At 59.9% G+C, this 18,733-nt stretch overlaps 1 protein-coding gene across 5 annotated transcripts; it reads left to right on the plus strand.

Annotated features, from left to right (window-relative positions):
- Positions 1-8,322: 8,322 nt before the first annotated feature.
- On the plus strand, positions 8,323-14,315 carry LOC126041268 (SLAM family member 9-like). Of its 5 annotated transcripts, none has more exons than XR_007506795.1 (8): positions 8,323-8,469; positions 10,909-11,001; positions 11,360-11,701; positions 12,024-12,317; positions 12,436-12,555; positions 12,661-12,741; positions 13,471-13,578; positions 13,720-13,729. XR_007506795.1 is itself a non-coding variant. In XM_049806695.1 (8 exons), exons 1-8 carry the CDS (start codon positions 8,397-8,399, stop codon positions 13,762-13,764), a joined length of 1,167 nt encoding a protein of 388 aa, XP_049662652.1. In that variant the 5' UTR covers positions 8,326-8,396; the 3' UTR covers positions 13,765-14,315. The 5 variants fall into 5 exon arrangements, 3 of the variants coding, with proteins under 3 accessions (XP_049662652.1, XP_049662653.1, XP_049662654.1); XR_007506794.1 differs by having other exon boundaries at positions 8,324-8,469; positions 13,471-13,595; positions 13,720-13,737; XM_049806695.1 differs by having other exon boundaries at positions 8,326-8,469; positions 12,661-12,752; positions 13,720-14,315.
- Positions 14,316-18,733: the final 4,418 nt, after the last annotated feature.

Raw genomic sequence — 18,733 nt, forward strand, 5'->3', positions numbered from 1 at the left:
AAACACAATATATTATATATATTTAATTTTTTTATATATATATATAAATATAAATGTTAAAAAAGGGACCTGCAGTTTGCCTTTGTTCTGCGGGAGCATCGTGACGGGGTGGGCGCAAGTGACACCCCCCCCACGGGACAGAGCAGCTTGGAGGGGCTGGGGGGGGGGGGGGGTCCGCAAGGTCTTGGGGGACCCAGTGGTGGGCACATGGATGCTACAGCTGTCCCGGGGAGGGATGACCTCCTTCCCCATGCCCAGCAAGGGGCAACACTTGAACCTGGGGTGAAGTTTGCTCTGGTTCCCGTCCCCAGCGGGGACATGGGCCAGCAGGCCAGGGGGGGTCCACTGGCCCTGCGAACACCAACGAAGCAGCCGAGGGGGCAGCAGGATGCACGCTGGGCTCCGCTGACCTATTTCGGCGATGCTTTTAGACGGAGCCGATGCCAGGAGGGGCAGGGGAGGCTTGCCAGCCCCTCCACGCCCAGCCTGGCTTTTTTTTTGCTTTTTTTTTTTTCCTCCAGAAAACCCTGCAAACATGCTCACTTAACGATTTTGTTTCCTTACAAATGTAGCCTATTACTCGGCGTGTTTCCACGCCTGGTTTATTATGCATCAACCAAGCAATTTGCCTCCTGCTCCTGGGGACCCATCTTTAAAACAAAAAAGGTGCTTTGTCATTCTTAATGGTTTTTGCTGGAGCGAGGAGCAGGCAGCTGGAAGCAGGGATAGACGGATGGACATGGAGGAAAGGAAGAGACATTAAGTTTCTTCTCCGTCCATAACCCCTCTAACTCAAATGCTGCCACGTGAACCAAGCCAGGCAGCTTCAAAGAGATCGGCTCAGCACCGAAATCCAAGCCCCAGAGGTGTTTCTACCTTGCTGAAGAGGCAGCCTCCTTTCCCCAGGAAACAAATCTCCCCTCCTCGCCATCCGGCTAATTTATTCCCGAGATGTATTCTAATTTATTCCCCAGGACGGCAGCAGGCTCACCGCCTCCTTGCAGCGGCACAGAAATCTCTCGCCTCGTTCTTCCTCCCGCTTCCCTCGCTGAGGCCGAAGCCTTCAGCAGGGGGGGAGCAGGAAAGCAGGAAGGGGTGGAATTTGGGGTGGGCTGTGTGATTTTATTTATTTTATTTATTGTCACTTCCATCTCCCTGTGCACCCATTCGCCCCTCAATGCGACAGATAGGAGGGTGGCAGGAAGGAGGGTAGCATCTCTTGCCAAAGTTTGGGGGTACAAGTGAAACCCCTGCCCTTGTCCCTGCATGGGGGGGGGGGGGGGGGGGGGACACGACACCAAGATGTAGCCACCTTCACATCCCAGGGTTTTCTCCAAAATCCATCCCAAGAAACACAACCCCGCAGCTTGAAGCTTGAGTCACCCTGACAACTACAGTGAGTTTAAAAAAAAATAATAAATTAAATAAAGATTCCTTCATTAAAACCATCATTTGTCTCTCAGAGCCCAGTGCCTGATAACAACATGCTGTAACTAAAGAGAGATACAATTCCTGTCCCTTCCCTCAGCACCGGTTGTCATGCTGGAATTTAATCTGTGACCCAGGCTGGTGATAAAATATAATTTGATTTCATTCCTAATAAATCATGAACTCTTGGAGAAGAAAGACAGCGGGAGAGTTAAGGTTCCCTGAATTTGTCTGCGTGGCAGAACAACATAGAATTGGGAGCTAACACCAGCACCCCAGCTCAGAGCTTAACATGAACACCCAAAGTAGGGGTTACAGGCAGGAGACAAGCAGATGCTGCTTACCAGCAGGGCCAGGTCAGTCCTGGGAGCAAACCAGGAGGGCACTGACCCTGCGACAGCGTGACCCAGTGGCCACCCCTCCAGCTGCAGCCCTTGGGCAGGAGAGCTGCTTTGAGTTCAGTGGAGAAGATGGGCCAAGGGCATGAGACACACACCCCCAACTGCCAGTCCTCGGCCCTCACAGGCCTCCACAGCAGGCCTCAGCACCAGGCCTCAGCCCTCGCAGGCCTCAGGAGCAGGCCTCAGCGCCAGGCCTTGCCCTCACAGGCCTCCAGAAAAGACCTCAGCAGCAGTCCTCGGCCCTCACAGGCCTCCGGAGCAGGCCTCAGCGCCAGGCCTCAGCCCTCACAGGCTTCAGGCCTCGCCCCTTCAAGACAACCGCCCTAACTCTCCCGAGCTGCCGCAGCACCTCCAGCCCCAAGACCGTCGGTCCCAGGCCCGCCCCCCCCGCCGCTCCCCGCCGCTCCCCGCCGCTCCCCGCCCCAGCCGGGCACTGAGAAGCCCCACCCCCACAGCGGGGCTACTTATAGCCTCGGGAATCCCGCGAGACTTGGGGTGGGGCTGCCGTCAGGTGAAAACGAGGCGGGGCGGGATGGGGTTTGCCTGCTGCTGTTCGCTTCGTGCGTCATCACTTGGCGCCGGGCGGCAGCCAGGCCCTGCGGCAGGGGCGTGCTGGTTGGGGCCTGGAAGCAGCAGAGGCGGGGGATCCCCGGGAAGCTGGGCTGGGGGTTGAGGGCCCTTGGTAGGGTCAGAGAGCACTGGGCTGAGGGGGGCGGGAGCCTCCAGAGGTGTTGAGGGGGACGCTGAGGCCCGGGGCTGTGGTAGGCCCAGGGCTGGGGCCTGACCCTGGGGGCTTCACCCAGAACTGGGGGGCACTGGGGACCTTAGGGGGGGGTCTGCTACCCCCATAACCCAATTCTGCTCCGTGGCTGGGGGGCAGCAGCTTGGCTGAGGTGGGCAGAATCTGACTGTGTATGTGTGTCCCCTCGCTTCCATCTGCAGCTTCACCCGCAGGCAGGCCTCTGTCCCCGGCTGCACCCCAAGCAGCGGGGGTCTCCTCAGCGTCAGCAAGAGCAGCCTGGAGAGCATGGCTGAGGCCCAGAGGCGGCCAGGCCCATGCCCAAGAGTGATGGGAGAGGAGGCAGTAAGGGACAGGGTGGGGTTTGCAGAGCGCTGCTGGGCTCTCCTGGTGAAGATGCTGCTTGCAAAGTGCTAAATTGTGTTACTGCGGGCCTGCCCCTGGGGGAAGCGATATGTAAGAGTGAATCTCTATCCCTAACCATTGGTGGTAAATAATAAAAAGACTGCGTTTCTCTTCTCCCGGCATTCTCAGCCCCCTCCAGCAGCTGTTTCTGGAGCAGTGGCCTGTTTCACAACATGCGCTTTTGTGGCAGGGGCACTTGCTGCATGCGGGACTTGCTCACAGCAGCCCTTGGTGCTTTAACCATGTCATGACTCTTTTTCTGAGGAGCAAAAGTGTCTTAACTATTTTGAGTTTGGCCATCTTTGCCCCTTGCAGAGTGTCAAAATCAGGACCCAACCCCGACACTGGCAGGTTGAGCTGTGGCTGTGGGGTGCACAGGCACCCCCGGTTTATGTTACCTGCTGAGTCCCTCATGGTTTTAAATGGTTGTTTTCAGTCACTGGTGTGTGCTGGAGGGAACCGGGTGCTGGCATCGGCTTGCCGGTGGGGGGTGGGTGTCTGTGCCCCACCCCCGAAGCACTATGCTGGCCCCGGGCTCCTCGTGCTTCTGGGTATGAGTTGGCAGCGCTGGGGGCAAGTCCCTGTCGTGCGGGATGAGATCCCAACCCTGTGCCGGGGCAAGGTGGTAATGGGGTGGCTGCAGCAGGGGTACTCCATGGAATGGGTGGCTGAAAGCAAGGCCGTGGGTTGGTGCAGCCCCATGGGACCCACAAGATCCCTACAAAATAACGTGTTTGTTTTCTCTCTGTACCCGGTGACGAGTAGCTGTGACTGTCGCTGAGTCCTTTCCTGAGGCCACACTTCCCTCTGCTGGAAGGCCACACGGGCGCATCCTTCTCCATCCAGAAGATCTCGTTTACTGGGAACAGTGGGGAAACCCCCGAACCCCCTCGGGTTGTCACCTGCAGGCACAGAAATGACTGACAGTGCACTGGGTGAGGTTAATGTGGCAGTGCTTCGGGCACGACACTTTCACACCCGTTTCGGGAGCCGAAGTGAGGGGCACGGTCTGGCCGGGCACTGCTCCTGCTCCTCGCCTGCCAGCTGAGCCTGGGGTCTGTGGAGTCTGGCAGCTGCCGGCACCGCTGCCCATGGGGATCAACGTCTGTGAGATGACGCTGGGCAGCCTGAATGTGGCTGTCTGAAAGGTGGGAGAGGCTGGGGGACAGTGGGTGAGGAGAGCTGGATCCAGCCCTGAGGCGTCCCCCCCAGGAGGTTATGCTGCTTGTGGGGCTGAGCCGAGCCCATGCTCCAAGCAGACTTTGTCATCGCTACTGTGACAGTGATGGGGACAAAGAGAAGTGGGCTCTGATGCCCAGGACCCCCCTCACTCACCCCACTGCCAAGGCCTGGCTGAGGGGGACTTGACACCAGGTGGCAGCCCCGGAGCCAGGGGGATCCCCCAGTTCTGGTGCAGGGACGTCACTTCTCAGCCCTCCCTCCTTCCCTGTCTCACAGGTCTGCATCTGGGGGGGGGGGGCCACAGCAGCAGGGGTAGCACGGCGGGTGGCAACGCAATGTCTCCTCCTTGTCACTCTGACCCTGCTAACGCAGGGACAGCAGTGCAGGTCATGAGGCGGGAGGTGAAGGAAGGCCTTGCTGAGCTGCACGCTGGCAGACGGGTGAGGTGTGAAATCGGGGGGGGGGGTTGTTGCTACTTATAGGTGCCGGAGTGCGAATGTGGAACCCCACAGCTTTGCACTTTCATTTGCTGCTGCATGAGAAGGCAGCAAGGGTTGAGGATGGGCAGGCACTGTGTCTGCCTTTTCGGAGTCGCCGTGCTGACCAGAGCCGTTGGCTTTGCAGGTGGGTGAAGGGCAAGAGCAGAGTTGTCTGCAAAATGGCTGGGGAGGGTGGGCTCAGGTCAGCTGCAGCAGTCAGATCCCCCGCTGCAGGTAGTTTGTGGTCCCTCATCGCCCTGTGCCTGCAGCCCTGGGGTGAAGGACGGGGCAACAAGCTCCTGGGACCTCCCTTAACTGCTCTTCTGCACCTTGTTTTTCTGATACTTAATTACCCCAAGCCTGGGTACAGCCCCAGCAGTTGAATGGTGTCCTAGGGGGGGTCTGTACTGCTCTCCCTGGCTCTGCCCCTCAACAAGATGGTGAAGGAGATCAAGTGGAGCTTTTCAGATGGTGATGGTGCCACCATTCAAGTGGCAGAGTTTGGCCCCGGTGGCTTCAAGCGCCCCGACCCCAAGGACTGGTTCAAGGACCAGCTGGAGATGTTCAACAAGACAGCGCTGAAGATCAGGGCCCTGGAGTGGGGCGACAGTGGGGTCTATGGGGCTTGGATTAAACTGCAGCCAGCACTGGTGGAGGATCAGTTCTTCAACCTCTCCATCTCAGGTGCATGGTTGCAAAGCAGGGAGATGGATTTTACAGAAATTCTTTCATTTGGGCACTAAATGCCAGTGCGCGTGGCCCCTCTGCTAGTGCAGTTGGGATGTTTCCAGCCCTGGGAACAGATTCGCCCCCATGTCCCCCTCCCCCCTTGTGTGCAAAGTGACAATTTATAATCACTTGAGCTGAGTTCTCAGTAAATTCTCTGGGTTTCCTGGCTGTGAAAAAGCACGGTCCCTGCCCCCTGCCCACCCAGGACTCAGCGCCACTCAGCATCAGCCATGCACCGGGCTGCTGGCTGCACACCAGGGCCCCGCTTTCCCCCCCGCACACCACGCAGGCGCTCGCCGCTCCTCATGCGTCAAACGGCAGCTGCCGAGCCAAGGCCGGTGAGCACGTAGGCAGCTCCGGCTCTGAGCTTCCTGCTCCTGCACCGTTTCCTGACCTCCTCGCTCCATCATGCTGCAGCCATGCCGGGCTTGAGCTAATTGGCTCTGGCAGCTGGCTGTGGCACAGGGCGTGCGGCTGGTCCCTGCAGCCACGGAGCATGTTGGGCTGCGTCCTGGCTGTTCCCAGCCTCTGCCCAACCTTTTGGTTGCCCCTGAGCTCTCCCGATACAGGAGGGCAGCAGGGAGCATCCACTTTTGCCAGTGAGTATAATCCCCTTCTGTTCCAGAGCCACTGCCGGACCCCGAAATCCAGAGCTGGCTGCTTTTGAAGAGCCCCGTGTGGTGCCACCTCATGCTGTGGTGCCACATACCCATCGGGACCGGAGGCACCGTCATCTGGATGAAACCCCAGGGAGAGCCGGGGGGTGTCACGGTGCATCCCCTCTGCAGCAGTGTGCTCCATGTTGGGGTGCAGCCCAGCTCCCCCGACACCACCCTCACCTGCAGGGTCTGGCGTGACCTGGAGGAGAGGATCCCATCCATAGACCTGGCCAGCATGTGCTGGAGCAGAGGTGAGGGCAGCATGGAGGGATCAGAGGAGGGGTGAGGGTCTTGGGGGCTCTCCTGGTATTTCCAGGCACCCATGAGCTCCCTGCTGCCCCGCAAAGGGCTGGTTTGGGAGCTGGGCATCCCCTCACTGTGGTCGTTTCCCCATCACAGGGGACAGCATCAGCCCCGGCTGCTGGACCACAGTGACTGCAGTGGTGCTCCTGGCAGCCTACGCTACCACACTGGAGTTTCCCCAAGTCCCTCTGCGGCACTGTCCCTGAAGAAGAGGGATGTGGTAACGGCTCAGACCTCCATGTCTGCCTTCACTGACGCTCTCCACTTTGCATTGGCGCTGCCCGGCTGCCCCTTCAGGCCAGCTCCTCGTGTGGCGGGGACATCCCTCACTGTCACATGCCAAGAACCACAGCCTGTTTCCATGGCCAGATGGACCCAGCCACAGCGGCTCTGGCAGCAGCACGTGCTGACAGGAATGATGACCTTGGGACTGATCCCATCTTCTTCCCCTGGGTCCCACAGACACCCTGACATCCCCGCAAAGGACTGAGCCAGCAGCATTTCCTGACGTGACTGTGGGAGAGTGACAGACCCAGCAGCTCTGCTTGGTGTTTCCCAAAGTCCTGAGCCAGCACCTGGTGCTTTCAGCCCACCCAGCCAGACAAGCCCCAGTGAGATGCTGCCCGTCTCCTCATTCACGCAGGGACCACGGGGGATGTCCAGTACAGTGATGCTTCACCTTACCAGGGATGTCCCAGCCTACAGAACCCCTCAGTGCCAGCTCATGGGCAGGAGAAAGCCCCTGCCTTGCACAAGAGCTGGTGACATCCCCAGCAAGCGCCTGCCATGGACCCCTGTCTCCAGATGGATGGCCTTCGTGCCATCCAGCTGCATTGTTGTTGTTCTCCTTGGCTCTCAGAGGACCAGCTGGATTTCGCCGTTAGCTGGAATTTTCAACTCGGCGATTTTTATTTCCCCTCTGCCCTTGAGAGATTTGGGAGGAACTGGCAGAGTGGGCAGCGTGTCCAGCCCCTGCTTGGCTGCCTGCTTCTCTCAGGGGACCCCGATGGGCAGTTTTGGGACATTCACCGGCCACAAACAGCCCATGTCCCTCTCTGCACCAGCCTCAGTTTCCCCAGCACTTTGAGGACCCTCTTTGAAAGTGCCCCAGGAGAAGCGCTGGAGTTAATAGTCCCCTGGGTGCAGGTTAATGATTTTGCTCATAGGTGGGGAGCGGTGAACATGGTCCCATCTGCTCTCTCCTGCTGCAGGGAGAGCAGCCCTGCTGCAGAGGCTGCTTTTCCCCTCCCTGTTTTCCATTTTGAGTTGCTGGAGGTTTTAAATAAAAAATAAGCTTTCTGTGCTGCTAATGGAAAGTGCTTCCTTCCAGCCACGGCCCCCGCAGCAGCTCAGGGCTCTGACATTGTGGCTGGAGGGCTTGGTAGGTGGCTTCTGCAGCCCCGAGAGGGGAGACGTGTGTGAGGGACCGGGGAGAGCCCATGGGGACGATTTGGTGGGTCCACGGCTGCCTTGGCATTACCACCAGACCCTGTCAAGGCATCTGTTTCCCAGGTGTGCCCCCGTGATTCAGCCAAGACCTCCCATCTGCTCGGGGACATCCCCTCCCATGCTGTTTTCTGCACCCAAGGGGGCTCAGGCACCCCCATGCTCTCCATGGGAGTGGAACTGGGGGTGCTCCCACCACCCAGCTCCCGGATGCTCCTGCTGCCTGGGTTTCCCCAGGGAAGTGCTCTTGATATTGGGAAGCCCAATTTCAACAAGCCCTCAGTCATCCCCAGGGCCAGCGGGAGACCTGGTAGGGCTGTGCTGGGCATCGCCGGCGTTAATCCAGGCACTGAACCAGGCTGACAAGGGATGCTGCAGGGTCGGGGGTCACCAGCAGCCCCCACCATGCTCGCTTAGCATCCTCGGTGGCATGGGTCCTGCACGCTTCCCCCCCCCCCCCCCCCCCCCGACCACTTCATCATTTATGGCCAGCTAATTAATAAGCTGGCTGTGCCCTGATATGCATGGCTTCCTACGACTTGCAGCGAGAGGCAGCTTTGCTCCTCCCCATCTCTGCTGCTGCTGACTCTGCCCACTGAGCCACACGAAGAGTCGAGGAGGAGAAATGGAGGGGGAATTGGCCAGGAGCAAAGCCCAGCTACCCTCGCTGCTCCTGGCGCTGCTCAGCCTCTGGCCAGGTGAGTGGGTGGGCAGCCACTGCTGAGCCCTCGTCCCTCGGGAGCCTTGTGGCAGGGGGCTGGTGGCAGGGTGGGCTACGGGCAGGGATGCCGACCCCATCCTGCCTTCTCCCTGCCTGCTGCTGGCTAATTGCAGCCCACCCCAATGCTGCCCCTCCATCCCTCTACACTCTCGGGCGCGAGATGATTTCTGGAATGCTGGTTTAGCGGTCCAGCCTTAATGAGAGGTTTCATAATGAGGCGGCAGCCAAGCGTCCACGGATGCCCTGACTCCATCCCCCCGTGAGGGTCCCCTCACCCCTAACGTGGCTTCTGCCGGGTGCTGCTGTCGCCCCACAGAGCCCTTTAACCCCCCGGGACCGTGCCAGATCTGACTGTGAAGCGGCTCCTTACATAAAGCAGGAGCGAGGAATCCCCTTAATTCCCAGCGTGCTAATCCACACTTTTAATAATTCCCATAAAACCTCCAATTCCTACAGAAAGCATCTAGTAGTACGGGCAGATTAGCGGCAGGGGGGTTATCTTCCTAATGATTAATTGGCTTCACGAGCAAGACAGGCTGTCGCCAGCCATTGGGCAGGAGGGCTGTGGTACAAGATGCCAGCTCTGCCACACTGATGACAAATATCTGACCCAGCTAGTTGGAAAATAGACTGTTAATGATGCTTCGGAGTTTTCCAGCTGCTTTCTTTGATCAAAATTATTTGATATCAGAGTGTAGTGGGGTGGGGGGTGGGGGGTGATGAGAAAGAGCAAAATCTGGGCTGGCGGTGAATAAACACTGGGCTAAAATCAGCCCCATAGCTGTATTTTTGAGGGTCTGATGGAGACCCGAGTTGGAATAATCTGGGTGCCAAATGCATCATGATGCATCGAGCACCAACGTGTTTGTCCCCCTCCCTCGCCCACTGGATCCAGCCATGGGGTCGTGGCTACGGAGACTTGGGTTCCCGGAATCCTGTGGTAAACAGGATGAACTGGGAGGATGCCGGGGAGGGAAGGCAGCGGCTGGGCTTGGCAGAGGCCTGGAACCAGCCGGCTTTTCCCAGCTGTCATTTCCTCTAACTACTCATACAATCGGATGGGGGTGGCCGGCAGGGACCCCCCCCCAGAGCCACAGCTGGTGGATGTACTGTGAGAGGGTGGAAAACACCGGGAGGGGTGCAGGGAGGATGCCCACGCCGTTGCCCATGCTGTTGCCTGCACGGTGCCCTAGGTGAGCAACCCCTGGTTTAAACGCGGTGGGCAGCGCCACTGGGGAAGCACAGCTGACGGACAGACGGACGGCGGGCAGACGGGGCACGCATGCACCTCCAGCCTTCACATGGCTGTGGCGAGGGATGGGGGAAGAGCATCTGCCCGAGGTCCTCCATAAGGAGCCTGATGAGCTTCTGCAGGACCCCCCCAGCTCCTTTTTCCTACTTAGGGAGGTGACTGTCCCCTCCTATCCCCCTCCAGACCCCAAACCTGGGTCTCAGGACTCCCAGCTTCCCCCTCATCATGCCACTGATCCCCCCATGTCACCCCACTCCCACGCACAGGCTCAGCATCCTCCCTTCAAGCTCGGCGAGAGCCACGTGTCGATGGTGCCCACAGCGGGGGAAGCTTCATAGGGCCCCAAAAACTTCACAGGCACCCAGGAAAGTGGTAGAAATCTGATTGGGGTTATGATTTGCCTGGAAGAACAGGAATCGAGCCTGGGATAAGCAGGATCAGCACAACAAAAGCTCCAGCGACGTGGAGCACTTCTTATAAAGCAAAGCAAAGAGGCAGCTTGTAATGTGGGGCTGCTGGAGGGTTTTATACAAAGTAAACACTCGAATGTCTGTGTTTAATCTGCTTTAATATACAGGCACATCTGCTTCTGCCTCCTGCGGGCGGGGGGAGAAGGGGAGGTGGCAGGGGGCTGCACCGAGGCGATGCAGGACCCATCAACCCATTGTGGGGACCCATCCTAGCTGGGACAGGGGGAAAGCCACTTGCCCCGACCTCGCCATTCCAACGGCTGGGCAACCTGATCCCCACGTGGGACAAGGAGAGGGAGAAGGGGAGGCTGTTATCCCAGTGGCAGAGAAGCGTGGGGGGCTGCGGGGGCCAGGGCCGGCAGAGGAGACAGCTTGTAGGTAGGCGGGAGCTGCCAGGAGCGAGGGAGGTGGTGCCGAGCAGCTCCTGGCATGATTTTGCAGAGAGCTGTCGATGCTGCCAAAAAAACCCCATGGTGGCAGCTCAGATGGAGGGGCTGAAACTTGCCCCTTGCTGAAACTTGCTGGGGAGCCGCTTGGGATAGAGACAGCAAACTCCATCCCTGCGGGAATCAGCCTGGTCCTGCATCTCGGAGGTGGCTCCATCCCTTCTGGGTCCAGCATCTCCACCATGCAGGGACCCCAGCAGCCATCCCAGCTCTCCCCCATCACCTTAACCCTTGTCGATCTTTCGTAGGCATCTTGGCCGAGGTGCGTTTTAAGGCGGACAATGAGGTTTTGCAGATGCTGGCTGGGAACTCCTCCCAGACTCTGTTGGAGCGTTGTTCTGGTGAGAGCCCGGCTGCAGCCCCGGGGATGGCACCGTTCAGATGGAGCACCCGCATCTGAACCAGTAGATGCTTTATTATTTTTTTGGCAACCAGTCTCCAAGCCCTGCATCCTTCCCTCCCTGCCAGAGTAGGAAGCGGCTCCTTCGGGATACGGGGTCTTTTGGGTGGGGACATCCCCGTCCCCAGCCCAGAAAGGGACCAGCCAGCGGAGAGACCAGGTGGCTGCGTCAGGGTGGGGAGATGCTGCTTCTTCCACCCGAAAAGGGACACATCCCCAAGGGTCCTTCTGTCCCTGTCTTTTCCCTGCTGTCCCCATCTTGTCCCTACACACCCGATGACTTTCTGCCTTGTCCGCAGAGCTCCTCTTCGGCCAAGCCAGGGCACAGCCCCAGGAGGTGAATGGTGTCCTGGGGGGGACCGTGCTGCTCTCCCCAGCTCTGCCCCCCAACAAGACAGTGAAGGAAATCGAGTGGAGCTTTTCAGATGGTGACGGTGCCACCATTCAAGTGGCAGAGTTTGGCCCCGGCGGCTTTGAGCGCCCTGACCCCAAGGACCGGTTCAAGGACCGGCTGGAGATGTTCAACAAGCTGGCGCTGAAGATCAGGGCCCTGGAGCGGGGCGACAGTGGGGTCTACGGGGCTCGGATTAAACTGCAGCCAGCACTGGTGCAGGATCAGTTCTTCAACCTCTCCATCTATGGTGAGTGGCTGCATGCTGGGGATTTGGCAGAGGTGCTGGGGGCAAACCTAGAAAGCCCTGAGTGCGAGCACTAACCCCTTTACAGGTGGGGAAACTGAGGCACGGAGCAATGTTGGGGTTTACCAGGTTTAGGTTAGACCCCAGCCTTTGCACCCCAGTGCCTGCAGCCCCTCAAGCTCTGCAAAAGGCCAAATCCTGCCACCGCAGGGGTCCCCGGGCTGGCCGTGCCATGCCCCGCTGGGGACAAGCATGACGGTGGGGATGAGCAGGGTGGAGAAATCCCTGCCGTCCCATGCTGATCCATCCCCTCCATCGGATGCAGAGTCAGTGCCAAGCCCCCGGACCCGCAGCCAGCTCCTGGCCAGCACCCTGGAGTGGTGCAACCTAACGTTGCAGTGCCAGGGCGCCGGCAAAGGCGCCGTCAATGTCACCTGGAAGAAGGACAACATCATCCGGGACCTGACCTCTGACCGCCACCAGCTCTCCCCAGATGGGACCACCCTACGGTTGGCCCTACCACCCACCGCCGCCAACGTCACCTATGCCTGCACCGTCAGCAACCCTGCTGACCAAAAGGTCGTCCTCTTTGACCTGCAAGCCATCTGCCAAAGCGGAGGTGAGACCCTCGCCCCGGGGATGCACAGGTGTCTGACATCAGCTGGCTGGTTTGGCACAGGGGGGGAGGGGGCTCAGCCCTTGATGGGGGGTTGGCACTGCTCTCTCTGCCTGCCCAGGGGGACAGATGTCCTTCTCAAAGTCGGGGTACATCGTCCTGACCCTCATCCTGCTGGCAGTGAGCTTGGGAGGAGCCTTCTGGTGCTGGCGGATGAATAGTGAGAAGGCAGCAGACCCAGGCAAGTGAAGTCGCCCCCCTCCCTGAGAGCTGGCATGGCTCTGAGGGGCCTGGGGGAGTGTGTGTGGGAGTTCCTGGCCCCCCCTCATGCCCTGCTCCCCTGCAGCTGCCACCCCCACAGCGCCCGCCGAGGAGAGCCCCTCTGATCCCCAGTACGCCGAGATCGTGCGCCGGAGCCCCCCGGAAGGTAATGACCAGGTGAGGCCCCTGGGGGGCTGGGGGCTGCTGCCCAGGGAGGGCTGTGCTGGGGGGTCCCAGCCATGCTGAGGGGGTCCCAGCCAAACTGGGGTCCCAGCCATGCTGGGGTCCTGACAACTCCAGGAGTTCCAGTCATGTCGGGAGTCATGGCAACACTGGGGGTCCCAGCCACATTGGGGGTCTTGGCTGACTGGGAGTCCTGGCCATGCTGGGGTCCTAACAACACTGGGGGCCCCAGCCATGCCAGGGGGTCCTGGCCAAACTGGGGTCCCAGCCACACTGGGCTTATGACAACACTGGGGGTCCCAGCCACAGAGGAGTCCTTTTCAAACTGGGGGGTCCTGTCAAACTGGGGGTCCTGGCCACACCAGGGTCTTGGCTACACCAGGGGTCCCAGTCACGCTGAGGTCATGGCATCATGGGGGCCCCAGCCACACTGGAGTCATGGCCACACTGGGGGTCATGGCCATACTGGGGATCCCAGCAATGCCAGGGGTCCTATCAACACTGGGGGTCCCAGCCACACCAGCGTCCCAGCCACACCAGGGATCTGGTCACACTGGGGGTCCTGACCACAGCAGTGTCCTGGCCCCACGGGACACCCATGCGTGCAGGCTGAACTCCGTGCCAGGGCAGAGCAACCTGCAGGCGCTCCCCAGGGCTGGGGAGGGGATTGGGGCTGGTGGGTCCCTCAGCAGCCCCCCAATTTCTGCCGCAGGGCCTCAGTCACCCTGAAAATAACCAGGAGCAGAGCCCGCCACAGAAAGCACTCGTCACCACCGTCTACGAGCAGATCCACCGGGCGCCAGAGGACACAGCCGAAGAGGTGACATAGGCCCTCAGGTGCGGGGGGGCTGCCCCCAAAAAAGGACTGATGCCGGGTTGGGGGGGGTGTCTGTATGTGGAGACCCCCTGAACCTCCATCACTGCACACTGCGGAGGCTGAAGGGGCTCCTTTTTCCTGCAGGCACCCGCAGAGCCGGAGCATCGGGATTTCCCAGAAGGGCTGTAAAGTGCGTTGTGTGCCAAATCCGAACCCTTCAGCCCCCGTTTTGGCTCCGGGGATGGGAGGCACCATCTCGGGGCAATAACCAGCCGGATGCTTTCCCCCCCACCTCCGGTTTCTCTCCAATCTCCTTGTCTGATGCCCTTTGAGACTGTTTTGGGGAGCAGGATCCCGGACCAAGGCAGAGACAAGCAGCGGCGAAGCTGGGGGACCCTCCATGGTCCCCAGATACCCCAGGATGCTCCGGGATGGGGACACACACACTGGGGTACACCTCCCACGTGCCGCCACTGCTGGGCTTGGCCGGGGCTGGGGGCATTGGGGAGGGCAGGGGCACATCCTGGTGCCAGCCAGGCCATGCTGCTTCAGCACGGCACTGCACGTCCAGGATGAGACCCCCACGGGCAGACTGACACTGCCCCACCCCATCCCACTCCCACCCATTCCCAGGCCTCCCCCCCACCTTCAGCTCCCCCCCCGGAGCCTCACAGGGACCCTCTGTGGGGAGATGCCCACACAGGGTGGACCTGCCCACCCGCTTCGCCGCTGCCACAGAGACACGGGGAGGGGGGACACTGGGGTGTCCCCCCAGCCCCGTCCCATGCAGCTTCCACTGGAGTGGACCCGGGTGGCATCTCCGGGGCCATGGAGGGATGCAGAAGGGACTGTCGCCCATGCAGACCCACCGAGAAGCAGCCCCCCCTTCCCCACTCCCCGAGCTGTTGCCTGTGTAGCCCGTATTGTGACGATGGAGGGGGTGTCTCACTGCCTGTGTGTCCAGCACCTACTGTCACGGGGCCCATCGCTCGGCCAGACCTCCCGCCGTTGTAAAAACAGCAAATAAATGTTGGTGAGATCACAGGGGAGAGCTGGTGGAGTGGGAACGCGTGGGCGTGCGTGGGCATGCAAGTACATGTGTGTGCATGCACGTGCGTGTGTGTGCACGCATGTGCATGTGCACACGTACACCTCTTTCTCTCTGTGCATCCGCACGTGGACCCGTTGCAGTAAAAACATCCTGGGGCTGTGCAAACTGCCCAGGTTTGGGGCTGCAGCCCAAGAAACCCCAGTCTGGCCCCCTGTCTGCAGAGGAGGGACACAGCTGGCTCTTGCTTCCCTTTTTGGAAAGGCAGCAGCGGCGTGACCTCTGCTTGTGGTCTGTGTGCTGCCTGGGGCCAGCCCGGCCCCCTACATCCCTCCCCAAAACCCAGGGGGCTCTCGCAGCCTGACCCTTGACCACAGCTGGGAGTCCCAAGGGGCGACAACCGCCATGGGGACAGGGCAGGGCTGTCCCCAGAGACCTGCTCCTCTTTTACCTGTCTTTTGCTGCTGCTGTGGGGGTTTTGGTGCAGCAAAAGCTTCTCAAGCAAAGACTTTGCTGCTGGTGGCGAGAAACTGGCCGAGCCCCCAGGAAGAAATGCAGCATTGGGGCAGCAGAACGGGATATCCCAGGTGCTGGGGATGGAACATCCCCGGTGCTGGGAACCCAACCAGGACATTTCCAAGCCAACAGGGACCCTCTCCCCTCAATTTAAAGCCAGGGAAACCTTCCTTGGGAAGAGCAGCCACCCCAGCTTGGCCCCATGGTGGGAACAAGGACTCATCCCGGGTGTGCTCAGCTCCATACAGGCAGCCAGCCCAGCTGGTATTATTTACCCAACAGCAGGCAGGAGCAGACAGCATCTGGCTCCTTCCTTTATTCATTACACCTGGTTCCCAGGGGGAAATCAAGGGCTGGGCAGTGGGGATCAGCTTGGAGGTCAGCAAAAAAACCTTGGTGCAGCTGGAGGGAGAGATCCCACTGACCCCAACCCATGGCTGGGCTGGGCTGTGCCAGCTGTGGCTTGGCGATGTCCCCATGGTGTCCTTGCATCACCACTCCCCTGGGAAGGTGCGTTACCATACGTGGGTAGATTTGCACGTTCACTCCCTCCAAGCTGGTACATAGAGCTAAGATCAAGGCTTTGAGCTTGCAGCAGTGTTGGAGCAATGGGGATGTCGCTCAGCCGCCCACGTCCCCTGGCTGCTGGTGCTGTTCCTCGTGGTGGCAGATAGGAGTGAGGGGAGGGCAGCAACTGTGCTGGGGGGGGACCATGGCTGTTCCTATGATTGCGACCCCCATTTTTTAGGGAGCAGGCTGGGGAGCGTGGCTTTGGGTCCCAGTTGCAAAATGAACCCTAGCCCTGGGAGTTTAGAAAATACATGAGATATTAAGGGCAAGAACAGGAATTTCCCTCTGCAAAGAAGCTAGGAATGATGCACCAGAGCATTGATGGTTCCTTACTGGGGTGAGCTGGGGCGAGCTGGGGCTGCTTGCTTGCAGCTGATGGGGGGAAATGATGTGGGGCATTGCTCAGCCTCCCCTCCTCACTTTATTGCTGGCATAAATCAGTCCTCGAGAGGTTTACGGACCCCAGGGCCAGCGCCTTGGGCTGTTTCCTCCTTCTTCTGCTCTGTGGCTGCTGCTGGATGCCCTCGGCCCAGCCAACCCGCCACAGGAAAAAGGAAAATTAATTTTGGCGAGTTACGGAGGAAGGCAAGGAGGGGCGATCTCTCCTCTTTGTTTGCCTGTGTGTTTCCATGAGGAGGAAGAGGGACGCCAAAGTGTGGCTTGGCCCTGGACTGCTCCAGCTGTGCTGCAGCATTACTGCTACATACCCACGTCTTCGGGGTTTGGGGGGGGCCTGTATCCCGCAGCTGTCAGGTGCACCTGGAAAACGCTTGATGGGTGCAATGAGTGGTCAGGGGTTGGGTGCTACCCAGCGTTTAACCACCACCTAGCTGGGTGCCCCCGGGGATGGCTGGAACACGGCAGTGCCGTGGTCTCACTCCCTACCACCACACACAGCCACTGAACTGAGTGCAGCGTCCCACCAGCACCTGACATGGTGGTACCCAAATGAATCCCCTGACTCTGCACCCAGGGGAGCGCGTGCCCTGAACTGGGAGGTGGGGGTGTCCACGGCCATGCTCGCATGATAGGGTGATGAACCCCGCAATGCTGCGCTGGTGCATGCGGTTTGCAGCTATGCTGGCTGCGTGGTGCCCTTCACCTCGCCTTCCTCTCTGAAAAACAAAGCAGTGGAGGGAGAGGTCAGAGCCGGCCCCAAAGCACGCAAGAGGTGAACAACCGGCGAGTTGGGGTGCAGAATGAGCCCTGCAGTGTGGGGACATGGCTGGCTGGCTGTCTTTCCCCTGTTCGGGGGTGGCTGCATCGACATCTTGCAGCATTCAACATCTTGGAGTCGCATCACCCGGTGTGGGCAGCTCTGCTGCTGGGAGCATCTCACTGTCACCCCAGGAATAGAGGGGCTGCGCCCCCCCAAAAAGCTCAGCGCTGAGCTGCCCCACAGCCCTGGACGGTGGGTCCCTGTCCCCACTGGGACCCATGGGCATGTTTCCCAAAGGTTTAACCTCAAATGTGCCCCGGTTTGAGCCCCACTTGGGCGTAGGCATGGTGGGGAGAGCATCCCCATCCTCTCCGTGAAGACCTGGCTGGTCCCTATCATGGGGATGACCCATGCACAGTGTGGGGTGACACTGGGACAACACAAGATGATACTGGGAAGGCACCACGAGCACCCAGCATCCTCCCTGGCCCTGGGGGATGCCTAGCCCTGTGCGTGGTACCCAGACACCAGGGATGCTGGCAGGAGAGATGATGGGTGTAGGATTAAATGAATCATCTCAGGCGGGCACTGCACTCTCATGAGTAAGGCACCAGTGGGCAGGTGCCCACAGGTACCTCAGGCGGGGGCTGTGGGCAGGAACAGGGGGTCTTCTGGGGGTCCCCATCCTCCACACTATCGCTGTCCTGGCCAGGCTGCCCAGCCCTGGCATGTGAACAGCGTCCTGGGGGGGTCCGTGCTGCTCTCCCAGGCTCTGTCCCCCAACAAGACAGTGAAGAAGATTGAGTGGAGCTTTTCAGTTGGTGCCGGTGCCACCATTCAGGTGGCAGAGTTTGGCCCCGGTGGCTTCAAGCGCCCCGACCCCAAGGACCAGTTCAAGGACCAGCTGGAGATGTTCAACCAGACAGCACTGAAGATCAGGGCCCTGGAGCACAGTGACAGTGGGGTCTACAGGGCTTGGATTAAACTGCACCCAGCAGTGGTGGAGAATCAGTCCTTCAACCTCTCCGTCTATAGTGAGTGGCTGCAAAGCAGCAGGTGGTAGAGTTGGGTTTACAACCCCAGCGGGACCAGCCTGTGGGAGAGGCAATAAACCCCTTCTACACCCGGAGTTATCAGCGCCCAGGAAAGGGGAAGAGAAATTGCTCTTGCTGCTGAGCATCTGTCATGGGAATTTTCCTGGGATTATGACTAACCACAATCCACCCCCACCTGCACTTCCCCTTCCCACACCCCCTTGCTGCCCCTCCGGCCCAGCCCGCTCTCCCTGGGGGATCAAGGGTGTCCCAGGGTGTCCTCGGGGTGTCCCTGGGCAGGCTGGGTCCTATGACAGGTTTTGTTTACACCTTAAACAGGGCTGGTGCCAGTGCCGGGGATCCAGCACCGGCTGCTCTCCCTCACCATCCAAGGGTGCAAGGTCACCCGGTGGTGCTGGGTGCCAGCCGGCAGCAATGCTGAAGCTGTCTGGCAGCTCAGCAGCTCCCCCAGGATGCCATGGGGACAGCTCTGTGAAGACAGCCAGACGCTGTGCCTGGCCGTGCCTGCCAGCACCTTCAACTCCAGCTACACCTGCGTGACCCGAAATCCCATCCAGAAGAAGAACATCTCCATCCGCCTGGACGCCCTGTGCCAGCAGGCTAAACACCCACCCCACCGCCCCCCAGCACCCACTGCCACCCAACCAGCAGGGTCCTGGCACCCACCATGGCTTGTTGTGGCAGGGACGCCTGACTGGTGGAGGTGGCATATGTGCCTGGGGCCGCTGGCCATGGGTGTGGGAGCCCCGCTCAGCATCATCTGGCTGCGGAGGAAGAAGAGGAGGAAGAAAGCAGCCAAGGGAGGTGGGC

The sequence above is a fragment of the Accipiter gentilis genome, chromosome 7, assembly GCF_929443795.1.
Source record: "Accipiter gentilis chromosome 7, bAccGen1.1, whole genome shotgun sequence".
NCBI lineage: Eukaryota > Metazoa > Chordata > Aves > Accipitriformes > Accipitridae > Astur > Astur gentilis.